The 13,048-nt window shown below is 41.6% G+C and overlaps 1 protein-coding gene and 1 long non-coding RNA gene across 2 annotated transcripts; one reads left to right on the plus strand and one right to left on the minus strand.

Moving 5' to 3' along the window:
* Nucleotides 1-90: 90 nt before the first annotated feature.
* LOC122897108 lies at nt 91-12,354 on the plus strand. Its single transcript, XR_006382469.1, has 3 exons — nt 91-176; nt 3,510-3,636; nt 12,308-12,354. It is a non-coding gene; the product is annotated as an uncharacterized LOC122897108 (long non-coding RNA).
* BMP15 (bone morphogenetic protein 15) lies at nt 6,409-11,419 on the minus strand. Its single transcript, XM_044235264.1, has 2 exons — nt 11,080-11,419; nt 6,409-7,268 (listed from the first exon to the last, which is right to left on the minus strand). Exons 1-2 carry the CDS (start codon nt 11,396-11,398, stop codon nt 6,409-6,411), a joined length of 1,179 nt encoding a protein of 392 aa, XP_044091199.1. The 5' UTR covers nt 11,399-11,419.
* Nucleotides 12,355-13,048: the final 694 nt, after the last annotated feature.

The raw sequence follows: 13,048 nt of genomic DNA on the forward strand, positions 1-13,048 counted from the left end.
GCACCCTGGAACACTTCTGAGCAATCAGGATTCCCCACCCAAACGAGAGACAAAAGAAAAGTAAAAGAAAAAGAAAAAAAAAGGAAAAGAAGAAAAAGAAAAAGAAAAAAGAGAGAGAGAGAGAGAGGAAAGAAAGGGAAGATGAAAAAGAAGGTTCAGTCCAGATGGGCCGCAAGGTAAGATATATGAAGTAGACAAACAAAAAGAGATAAAAAGACTGATACAAGTATATGGCAAGAGAAAAAATATATATATATGCAAATAAAGAAAGAACCTCGTCAAAAAGAACCACAAGTGTAAAATTTATATGCTATCAGGACAAACACAAAAAACACAGAGACACTGGTGGAAGAAGATGGGAGAGTTCTTATAAATTCTCAGTGTGTGCGAGGAAGGTTGTTTTGATTCTTCCTGGATGTATCTTGATATCTTCGTTAAAGGACTCAACTTTCCTAAGATAAAGGGGATTAAAAATTGGTTTACCTATAAGGGTAGTATTGACTGGGGAAAGGGGATTACTTTGAAGTTAACTCTATATGAATATTAGAGGATAAAAATAAAAAGGAATATACTAAACTAAACTAAAATTTTTTAAAAAGGAATTCAAAAAATAAAAATGCAAAAGAAAAACATAGGTGTATGTATCAAAAAGTTCAGGTTAGAAAGGTATTATGGAATTTGATGTACTGCACAGCTCGCTGTGATGGTAAATAGGTTAAAAAAATTACCTATATGTAAAAAAAAAATATGAACCGGAATAGTGGAAACGAGTGAACAATACAAGTTTTCCTATGAAGTAGTGGTGGTTCTCTTGTAGTCCTTTTTTTTTTCTTTCTTGGTTTGTTTTCTGGAGGAGGGGCCTTCCACGTGGGTTGTCAGTCAATGATGTTTCCTGAGTTGAGTCCCCCCGCCCCCCTCAAGGGGGTGGCCTCTGGGGAAACTGTTTTTTTTCAGGCTTTTGTTCTCTGGCGGTTTTTTTGCTTGTTCACTTTTTTCCCTCTCACCTTGACCGCCTTTGATGGTTTTTGTAGTATTAGAAGAAATCAAACTGCACCCTGATCTCCGTCTCAGAGAGAAGCCTCAGTCTTGGTGCAGAAGCTGAATAAATTCCCCCTTGGCCGCTGGCAGCGCAGGTTCCAAGTTGCAGACCCTGGGGGCGCAGGATCTTTTGCTCGTCCCCAAAGCCAAGGCAGTGGCGGCTGTCTGGGAGCTCCCTACCGCCAGAGAGGTTCCAAGCAGTGATTGTACACTGAGATTTTGCCGCCGGCCCGCGCTGGGAGTGCCCGTCTTGCGCGCACCTCTTTTCAGAGGCGGCTATAGGTCGGGCGCGCGTCTGGGGCACTGAGAACGGGGCGCTGGTCCGTAAGCCCCAGGCTGGGCTTTTGCGCGCCTGTCAGGGGAAGAGTTTCGTGCCTGCACGGCTTAGGCTTTGAAACAATGGCGCCGGTCAAGGACCGCCGGCCAGGCCTCTGTAACTCAGGGGAGCTTGAGGGACGTGCGCGCATATCTCGAGCTTTGTGGTAGGGCTAGCACGCATTCTGCAGACCGGCGCGGCTCCCATCCCCTCACAGGAGCCAGAACCCACGCGCTCTGGGGCGCGCTGGCGGCTTAGGGACCAGGAGCTGGTATCTCCGCCGCACTCTCTCTGCCTCTGCGCCGGTGAGGCCATCTGGTACCGGGGACTTAAGCCCCTGTCCCTAGCCACCCCAATTCCCACAATTTCCCCCCGCGATCCTTTGCTCTTTTGGAGTGCTTTCAACCAGTCTCCAAGTTAATGCTGGTCCCCAGATGCAGGGCACTCTCGCTCGTATTGGGGTATTACTTTCCCACCGGTCGCCACTGGTGGCTCCCTCCCCCTTTTGTTTATCTTCCGGTATCAGTCAGCCGTTCCCATTCTGCTTTACCTGCCCACTGGCGTCTTCTGCCCCTGTAGAGGTCCAGACGTGTATAATTCTGATCTCAGGCTGATTTCATGGGTGATCGGAGTTCCCTAGGTAATCAGCTCACTTTGGGGTACCAGCTGAAAAGGCGCCTCTTCCTATTCCCCCGCCATCTTGTCCCTTCCCCCTATGGTCCATTTTCAACCAGAGTCCCAAGACAATTCAATGGGGGAAGATTAGTTTTTTCAACAAATGATGCTGCAGCAACTGGATATTCAGGAGCAAATGAATGAAGTTAGACTTTCCCCCTCAAACTATATTTATAATTAACTAAAATGGATTAAATGCTACAGCTCAAATTATCACAAACTTAGAAAAAGACATCAATCAGTGTTCATCTTCAGGGCCTTGATTATTCAATATTTTTAGATGACACCAAAAGCATAAGCAACAAAAGATGAAAATAGTTGACTTGTTTTCCAAATTAAAAACTTTTGTCTTTCAAAGGGCACCATTAAAAAAGTTAAAAGAAAATCTGCAGAATTAGAGAAAATGTTTGCAAGTCATACTTCTGATAAGGGACTAACATCTAGAATATTTAAAGCCTTTTACAATTCAACAATAAGAGATAACTCAATTAAAAACTGGGCAAATGACTTCAATGGACATTTATTGAAAGAAGATATGCAAGTCTCAAATAATAAGTACATGAAAAGATTCTCAACATCATTAGTTATCAATGCAATGAAAACCACAATGAAATACCACTTCACTTCCACTAGCACAGCTAAAAAAAAAAATCAATAAGAAGTATTGGTGAAGATGTAGAGAAATTGAGACCTTCATACATTGCTGGATTATAAAATGGTATAGCCAATTTGGAAAACAGTTTAGCAGTTACTCAAAATGTTAAAAAGAGTTACCATAGGATTCAGCATTACTACTATATATTCATATATAGATATATTCATATATATATATATGAAGATTGAAAATATAGGTCCACACAAAAACTTGCACAAAAACATTCATGACAGCATTATTCCTTTTTTGTTTTTCTTCCAAGTTTTTAATTCCAGTTAGGTAACATACAGTGTAATATTAGTTTCAGGTATAGAATCTAGTGATTCAACACTATATACAACACCTAGTGCTCATCACAACAATATAGCATCATTATTCACAATAGCCAAGAAGTAGAAACAACTCAAATGCCTATCAATTGTTGAATGGATAAAGAAGATGTAGTATATTCTACAGTAGAATTTTATTTATCAATTACAACACAAACGAAACTTGAAAGCATTATATTAAATTGAAGTCAGTCACCAAAAGCCAAATATTGTATTATTTGACTTATATAAATATCTATAATCCATAGACAAAGAAAGTGGATTAGTGCTTACCAGGGCCTAGGGTTGGGGTAGAGGGATGGAGATTAATGGCTACTGGGCAAGGGCTTTTTAATGTGGTAAAGTTGATTGTAGTGAATTTTACCCAACTTTGAATATACTAAAACCACTGAATTAAACACTAAAATGGTGGCTTTAATGGTATGCAAATTATATCTCAATAAAACATTTCTATTTTTTTTCTTTTTAAATGGGGTGAATACCTCCTGTTTCACAGTGCTGGGAGAATTAACTGAAGATATAAAACCTTCTTTTACAAAATGAAGTACCCAAGTATTTGGTGGAACTGAAGATAAATTTCATGTGCTTCCAGCTTGGCCCATTGGATACAACATACTACCAAGGTAAATGCAACAGACCTCCAGGATCAGAATTAAGCTTAAATGCCTGCTCCTTTTACAACCATACATTGAATGAAGTTCTGATCTATTCATAGGGAAAGCTGGGACAAGGTGGGCTTTACTCCCTGCTTTCCCTCTCTGGCCTAAGTAACCATTTCTTCCCACCCACCTGGGCTGAAATACTCCTACATGCCTTCCCCCACTAGTAAGTTATTTCCTTCCTTCTGAGAGAACGTTTGAGTATATATATATATATATATATATATATATATAGTGTATATTTTACTTCAGACTTGAGAAAAAAATGCTGAGTTGAAAGCAGTGTTTCAAAGGAAAAGAGAATCCATAACACCAGCCACCAACGACTCCATCCTGCCAGTATTTTCCTTGGGTATCCTGACAACTCAAGACTTAATGGATAATGTGGCCAGTTAACCCTGAGCCTTCCGTAAAAAGACTAAGTTTCAGATGTATTTAGGACTCATAAAGCTAGCGGACCATGATTTTCTGGAAATTCTGAGCACTGAAATGCTGAATTCAGAATCTGGTCCTGAGAACAAGGTCTGTCTTCAGGCCTGTTAGGTATTTGTGTATACCCCAAGCAGGCTAGGGAAATATCTAGACTGGAAGCGCACATTTATTCTGTCAACTTGCCACATATTACAATGATTCTGAAACTGCCTCATTCAGGAACATAGTTGTCACATTCTATTGCAACTTGGTTGATGGTTTTGAAATAGTGGGGTATAAAAATAATCTTTATGTACAAGGGATATCATATTACACTTATTCCAATGGAAAATGAATGAAATGTGAGCATTAAAATGTTTGTTAGGAAGAGTGGATCACAGAAAGAGTCACTGTCTTATGTTTATATTCCTTGAAGACCTACTATGTGCCAGGATCCAGTAATATGGAAATGGGTAAAACAGTTTAAAATCCCAAAAGCACTTCACCTTTGGCAACAAATACAGTTACACTAGAATGTGTTAAAAGAAAGCAAATAGTACTTATGTGAGTACAGAGGTAGGGCACGTACCCAAGTCTGGAGTGTCATGAGGGACATTCAGGAAATAAAAAAAACATCTGTACTGATTCCTAAAGATATGATAGATGGATGAAAGGATGTTTAAAAAACAGCTCCTCCAGAAGAATAAAATTTCTATATTTATAGATGTGTAAGATATTTTATCTAGCCAGAACCAATTATTGAGAAGGGAATGGTAAGATGAGTTAATCTGATAGATAAATGAAAAAAATGGTGATGGTGGGGAAGGGGTTTACATTTGGCAAAGATACGCACCTACCCTAAATCAGTTCCATCCCACTGTGAATGGTCATAAGACTAGTCAAGGAAAAGTTGGGCAGGGTAGATGCCTTACTGGGCTTCCTCAAAGAGACCCCTTGGGAAGGGCTGATCACTAGCAGTTTTGCCTTTAAGGAGAACCTCATAGGAGTCTGCAGCCCCACCCTTGGAGATTAGGATTGAGCTCCAGATCATAGTTAAAGGGAACAAAGGAAATAAATTCCTTCCACCCACTCCCAATCCTTCAAACATTCAAGATTCTCTTCAACAACAAAAGATTTATTTGTAACACAGCCCAGTCTCCATCACTTCAGCACAGTACAGGAGTAGAAAAGAGTCACATTGCAAGCATCATTTAGTTTAAAGCAGGACTTCATGCCTCCCCAAACAGCAAGCCCATCTCCCCACAGAGATCCAGCCCAGAGCCAAATTGAACTCACAAACAGGCAAGGCTAGAATGAAGTTGGTCTCAGGCTTCAGAACATCTCACCCTTCCCCCAAAGCCCTTCAAGCTTCTGGGATGAAACCTTCTACTCCTCCACCCCTGACCAGGCCAACTCCTAGCCTCTGAGCCACCAGGGAGATTTTTTTAATGATAATTAACAGAGATTTAAGTATTATATAAAACAATGCACTGTGAAATCCATTGTTCCCTAGAAAGCTTAAAATGACTCCCCCATACATAATCCTAAATGATAACTCTTCCTCTCACCATAAATGCAGGTGGTTTTGAAGTGATTATCCTCAGGTCCATATTCAAGTTCTCCTATCAGTCTTATCAAAGGCTGTTCTCCTTACCCCAGAAAAGGGATCCCATATACTTTCCCCAGGTTCAGAGGCTGAGAGGAAAATCCCTGATATTTTAGAAACACTGTTTCCTGCCAAAGATTTCAATGGAGATTATTACCTAAACATTTTTTAATCCATCTGAGAAAAGTTAGTTTTAGATTCAGAGGGCAATGCAAACACAGATGCAGGCAGTCTTTCTGATGACATACTAGTTTTGAGGATACAGGAGGCAACATAAAGGAGTAAAATCTCAAGTGGCTTTCTTAAACCATGGTCTTCTAGAAAGCCTCAAAAAGATGACTACTAGGAAGATTTAATCTTTGCAGACCTTGGTAGGACAATTCCAGAAGTTCTACTATCATGGATTAGTGACTTTTAACAAAGCCAACATAAAGAAAAAAAAAGAGAAAAGAAAGCTGGGTATCTCCAAAAGAACATCTTTAAGGGCTCTGACTAGCGGTCAAACTGTACTAATGTTTGGTATCAGAACAGTTTGTATAAAGTGAGGACCTCATACATGGGGAGAAGAGACTTAAGTAACATTTAGGGCAAGGAATGGAACCCAAAGAATTGGTAGATGACCACAGGTAGAACACTTGCAGCTTTAACACGGATATTTGTTTTGTTATGTTAAACATTCTTCCAATTTCTCAGAACCTGAGCTAGATTTACTTTTGCTATCACCTGCATGTACAGGACTGAGCAATCATATCCTCATACTCCTTGTACAAGATACTCCCATTTGCCTCAACCAAAAGGATGCTAATGGGAACATACTTATTAGGAATACAGGAGGGCTGAGGGACACTCTGGTCCACCAGCTCATTGACAAGGTTCTGGATGATGGCATGATTGGGAGAATTGAGACCATAGTGTAGTACTCGAGGGCAGGATCCTTTACAGTAGTTTGGGGTATATAGGTAGGGAGCAATAATCCAGTGATCCCAGCCCAGCTGGTGGAAGCTGACCTGGAAACGTTGGAGGGAACACTTTTTACTTTGAGTCCTATCATGTTCCCCAGAGAGGCCAGGGACCCCAGATATGATACTGTCTGCTTGGCGGGCCCTCCGCAAGAGAAGAGAAGAGTCCCTTTCCATGAATTTCTCCAGACCTCTGGGGTGAAGTTTGGCCTTCTGAACACTCTCATGAGTGTCATTGAAAGAGAGTAACAAAAAGGCAGTGTCCAAGGATGAAGTGCCATGCCACTGAAGTTCAAGAATCTCACTACCTTTTTGATGCTGGCACATGAAGCGGAGTCGTAGAACCCTGCGTCCTTTGGGATTCCAGAGCCTTTGGCGAACATGTTGTGTGATATCCACTTCAGTCCAAGCTTTGGACAGAAATGAAGGCTTTGAGAAACCTCTTCCTGAAGAAGGAAAGTGATTGGTTTGGCTTTTCTGGAGCCAGGGTTGCATGTGGCAGAAGAGATGGAAATGAGCTCGGTGGAGTTCATGGCGGTAAACCACAATGGCTCTGACTAGCTGGTATGCTACTCGGTTTGGTCTCAAAGGAAAATCCAGGGTCTTTATATGCCAGGGGCCTGCATAGGAGGGGACAAGAGCAGAAGATTAGCTTCTTACCTGGAGCCTGAATCTCCCTCACGACTCTGCTCAATACAAACTAACAGCTGTAAGCAGCCCTTAAAATAAAGCAAGACCATAATAATCACTATCATTTGTCAAGCATTTACTATTAGATGTTTTAAAGCATTAGCCCTTTAATCTGAAGTAGCCTTATGAGATAGTAATTATCACCACTTTGCAGACAAAGAAATTGAGGCTCAGAGAAGTTATGCCAGAGTACATACAAAGCCAGTATATGGTAGAATCAAGATTTGAGCCCAAGTAGGATTCCCTTAAAAAGATATCGTGTTCCATTTTTAGATCACTCACAACAGAGGATGAGAGAAAAAAAAACCAAATATGGAATTATTTTGTGTGTATGGAAGAAGATCAGTATTAGTTGACTATTAAAAGTGATCAATTAAGAGAATTGTTGAGACATGCATGAATTAAGAATGAGTTCTCCTGTCATATCATTATACAGATGAAACTTTGAAGTAACAGCCCAATATTGGGGGCTATCTATGGCCTGCCATCACTTCAAATCTGGGACCACGATGCCACAAAATAATTTTGTCTATTTTTCCCTAGTGGGGGCAGCTGTTTTGCCATTTCCATCTTCTACATTAAGAATTGCTTCTTGAGCAGCTGTTCCTTCTTAAACCATTTTCCCCTTAACCCTCAGGCTCTCCTTGTTCATTTCTTACTGGAAATGATTATTCATGTGCATTCATTGTACCACCAGGCCCCTAAATACCATTTTCAACAAGGCCTTGTTCAGATAAATATTTTGCCTGCTAAGAATTCTACCAGAAGCTGAAAGCCTCTTGGGGATTAATCCAGACTGTAATGCTGACACCCAGTGGCCAAAAGGTTGGAGAGCTGGGTCCACAGTGCTCTGAATTTCTGCACCCTCTCCTGAAAAAAAAGGTCCAGAGCAAAGATAACAAAAAACAGGCATTGCAAGAAAATGGCTGCTTTTATCTTCAAACATCTTACTGCTAAACATTTGCGTGTTAATTTACATATTATTTACCTAACCTTCCTCCTTCACTGAATACACAAGCTTGGATTTTTCAGTAGGCCTGGACTGGTCAATGTAGAAGTGCTTTAATATCTTGAGTCATCAGGATATTTTTTCATAGCTCAGATTCAACTTATGCTAAATACACCCTCAAGTTTGGGTCACTAGACATCATTCACACAGAGCCCAAGCCAAACTTGTATTTGCTTTCTCAAGTTACTCTACACTCCCATCCTATAATCTTCTTTCCAAGAGGCCCACCCATATACCTGCCCCACCCTGCCTGAGAAAGAGCCCAACCCAACCTCTAGCAGACTGTCTGGTGAGGAACTGCCCTTTCCTTTCAGACCTTGACATCACATATTTCCAGAAGCAGGGTGGAGTGGCTAAGGATCAGAGCCAGGAAGGGTCTGCTCAGAATTTTTCAGGGAAATGGCTGACTCACACATCCTGTGTCATTGAACCTGGCATAGCTCTCCAGGCAAGTTCAATTCAGCTGGGTCATCTCCTAATGGAGAGATCTGTCCCTGTACTCTTGTCATCCATTTCTGGATCCTTTCCAGAGTCCCTAGATGCCAGTATGTTCAACAGTCAGACCAAGACAGTGTTGTAATTCTAGGCATCCTCCTTTCTAGCCCCTTATCATCTCTACAAACTGTGCAAATAGTGCACAGCTTTCTACTGCACTCAGAATGAAATCCAGATTCCTTACAATGACCTGTAAGTCTCTGCCTCTCATCAGCCTCGTTTCCTGCCACGCTTCACAGTGCTCAATACACTTCAGCCATACTGATCTTCCTTCTAATCTTCAGGTCAGACACGCTTGTTTCCACCCTCTAGGCCATAGCACACATAGTTCCCTCTGCCTAAATCAGGCTTTTCTCTACTCTTCTCATGCCTAGTTACTTATCTTACAGGTCTCAACTCAAACGTCACCTCTTCAAAGATGCATTCTCTGACAATCCCACGTAAAGGAAGGATCCAGTTATTATCTATCAAAATCAATTTCATTCTTTGATAGCACTTACCACAATTCGCAATTACCTGCTTTTACTTATCTGTCTCATCCATGAAAACCATGCCTGTCTTGATCATATCTGTATGCCAGCACCTAAAATAGTGCCTAGCTTTCAGTAGGTGTTAAATATTTGTTGAGTGACTCTCCACTAACCCCAAGCTATTTTCCCTTTCCTCAGTCAGAATGCCTGTCTCTCCCTCTACACATAGTCTCTTTACTCCTTCCTCAGGGTCCAGCTAAAATATTAGCTCTTCAATGAAGTATTTCATTATCTCCCTGCTTCCCTTCGCTGGCTTTAAACAGTGACCTATTTCTTCTTTCATGTCCTGGGAGCCCTACTGCTTATCCTTGTCAAATGTCAAAGCATCGGTCATGCTCTAACACCGTTACCTATCTGTCCATTATACCTTAATGGGAGCTTCTAGAGGTCAGGGGAACCATTATTTGCCCTTTCAGACCTAACCCAAACACTGTGCCTGGTGCGCAATTAAAATCTGTTGAGTCAGCACAGCAGGATGATTAAGAGCACTGGCTCTGGAGCTTGAAAACCTGGGTTTGACACCCAGCTCTACCAATTACTAGCTGTGTTAGATTGAGTAAGTTACTCTGAGCCTCAATTTCTTCACCTACAAAATGATTATGTTAATAGTACCTACCTCCTATGCTAGTGGTGAGGATTAAGGAAGATGTTTGTGAAGTATTTTGCCCAATGCCTGGCACATGGTAAACTCACATAAAGGTTAGCTAGGGGAATATTGGTTGCTTCATTTAAGAGAGAGAGTATAAACTAGCAAAGACCCAAAATTAATCTCACCGGGTTCCCAAGATTTCCTTGAAGTTGATGACTTTCTGCATTCCCTAGAAAGCCCTGTACTTCAGAAGCCTACTGGTTTTCTGAATCAGTATCTAATGAAGACTTTTTTAAAATCAAGCACGATGGGAACAAAGAAAATCCTAAAATACCATTAGTACCAAACTAGCAATATGGACAATACTAGCAATTGCTATTACCAAACTAGCAATATGGACAATAGAAAAACTGCTTGGTATACAAGGATATCAACATACTATATCTAAACACTTGAGAAGTTATGGAAACTTCAGAATCAGGCAGACTTAATCTCTCTAATACTATCTCTGCCACCCACTGTCTATGTGAATGTTGCAAGTTATTTGACTTCTGTGCTTTAGTTTTAACTTTAAAAATTAGGCTAATTGCTCCATGAGAGCTAACGGTAGTCATCGTCCTTAAGGATTATATACAATAGCAGGTGTTCACCGAACCAGGTATACGGAACTTCTGATATTAATTTGTTTCTGTCTACTCTCGCAAATTTCCCCAATTCAGTATCCTGTGCTCTTTGCCTTATAAGAATACAACCACACATAAAGAGGCCCCCCCAATGAGAATACATAAGAGTGTTTCTCAATTATAGTTTTCAGTGACATAAAAAGCAATAAGACTTTCTTAGAAAGACAGGAGCTGACACATCATTCAGTTTTCCTGAGGCCTGAGAGAGATTCCTCAGGTAGGTCCCAAGGCAATCTGTTCTCAAATTGGGACGCTAAAGGGAAATAGCCTTGGAGCCATCTTCTTCCAACTTTTCCATCATTTGAAATCTAAGCCTGAGAAAACAACTCACCCACTAGGTAATGAAGCCTGACAATAAACTCACAGGTTCCCTTTCTCTACACTCTTTTTCCCCCACTTCTCTTCCCGACAGGACAGTATGGTATGATAACTCACCTCTGAGAGGCCTTGCTACATTGGCCAAGGGTCTCACCAGCCTCACCATGGTGGCCCCAATGGTGCGGTTCTCCCTAGGGTGCCCACGTGCATCAGCTGAACGCTGGTACAACTCCAGCATGTACCGCAAAGGGTGCCCGAGGACCTGGGGCTTCCTCTGCTGCTGGCCAGGAGCTTCTTCTAGCAGCTCCCGAATCAGGGGCAAGGAAGAGTCATCAGCCATGAAGGCAATAGAGGGCTGCCCTACCATTTGGACCCTGTGTTCCATAAAAAGCAACAGTCCCCAAAGAAGAATTCTAAGGATGCTGAGGAGGACCATCTTGAAAGGTGTGGTATTCAGCAAGACACTCCAGCCCAAACCCAAAGGGTGTCACTCTGAGCCTTTCCTTTCACATAGGTAACTGCATATGGCTCCACAACCACAAAAGACGGGGCAAGAAAAAATGAAAGGCAAGCAGGCAAGCCCTATATCAATTCCTCTGGGAGAATCTTCTGGACAAAAGGAGGTCTCTTAACTTGGCCTCTTCACATCAAAACAAACGGAAACAACAGGTGGAACAACACAGCATATCCTTCTTGCTCTTCAGGGTTAGGAACAAGATAACACTTACTCGGATGCTGAGGTATCCTTAAAGGAGAGGTCCATTCCAGGACCTGCTCCCTTACCTTATCCACTAGGATGAGAAAAAGCAGCCCTTGCTTGCTGTGCTCCATAGCTTTAAAGGTAGTTTCTTAATTAGTCCTTAAAGGGCCAGAGACCTTTTACTTCCATCTCACTTCCATGTAGCCCTTCCCTTAGTGCAGCATTTCCCTGAATGTGATCGGCTATTGACTTGCAGTGAAACTATCTGGGGTGATTGTTAAGAATGCAGACTCTTGGGTCCAAACCAAAACATGGACTTTCTAGAGGTGAGGTCCACAAATCTGAATCATAACAAATACTCCAAGAAGTTTTCATGAACACTAAAATGTGGAAACCACTGTGCGTATGGCTACTGGAACTTGAAGAAGATGTTTTAACAGTGGTTCTCAATCTTGGCTATACATTATAATCATCTGGGGAGCTTTAGCTATTATGGATGCCTGGGAATTGTCCTCAGAGATTCTGATGTAACAGGTCTGGGCTTTTACTAGGGCATCAAGGCTTTTTTTTTAACTTCTGCAGGTGGTTTTAATGTGCAGTCAAGTTTGACAGTTCTGATTAAGAATTTCTGTTTTACCATGGAAGGTGTTGAGATCCTGAGTGGGCTTTTTCAGAGAAGTCTGGAGGCAGTAGAAGATGAATCTGTGGAAGTTGGCTGGGAACTCATCTCGTTTGACTGGTTAATGGGAGGCCGTGTGCTGGGCCAGTTAGTTAAGGCTGCCTCAGACCAGGATTCTACAAAAAAAGAAACAAAAAAGGTAGGTGTGGTCCTGGCCATCTCCACATAGAAGCAGTTCGTTGGGGCTCTAAGAAGAAGGTGAAGCAGGAGGTCAAAACATGGCTCTAGGAAATGAGGCAGATATGATTTGTGGGAGGCCTTTACCTCATACCAAGAATATCTATGGACAGGCACTATTGTGAACCTGCATGGACTTTGGAATCACACAGACCTCTGTTTGAATTGTGATTCTGCCTCTTCTTGGCTATAACTTAACCTCTCAAATGCAAATCTTTCCTTTCCCTGAGCCTCAGTCTCCTTACCTGTAAAATGAGGATAACATGTTTTATCTCACAAGTTTTCGTGAAGACACAAAGAAATAACCTACGTTAATTACACAAAACCTAATTAGACACATAGCATATTGTTATATGCTTGATCTTATTTGTTCCCTTCTTCTGTTTTTACGAGCATGGCTTGGTCCCTGGCATGTATTATAAAACAAAAGCCATAGGCTAATAGGTCCCCTGGGTCTGGACTCAAATGCCAACTCAATAACCCATTAGCTTAGTGACCTTAAGCAAGGTTTCTGCCAGCCTGAGTTTCTT

This window comes from Neovison vison, chromosome X (assembly GCF_020171115.1).
Source record: "Neovison vison isolate M4711 chromosome X, ASM_NN_V1, whole genome shotgun sequence".
NCBI lineage: Eukaryota > Metazoa > Chordata > Mammalia > Carnivora > Mustelidae > Neogale > Neogale vison.

What these genes read in the sequence shown, in the direction of transcription:
- BMP15 (XM_044235264.1), bottom strand. Translation starts at nt 11,398, where the DNA reads ATGGTCCTCCTCAGCATCCTTAGAATTCTTCTTTGGGGACTGTTGCTT. An exon ending in TGTAGCAAGGCCTCTCAGAG is followed by an intron (nt 7,269 to 11,079) that starts GTGAGTTATCAT and finishes CCTCCTATGCAG; the next exon opens with GCCCCTGGCATATAAAGACC.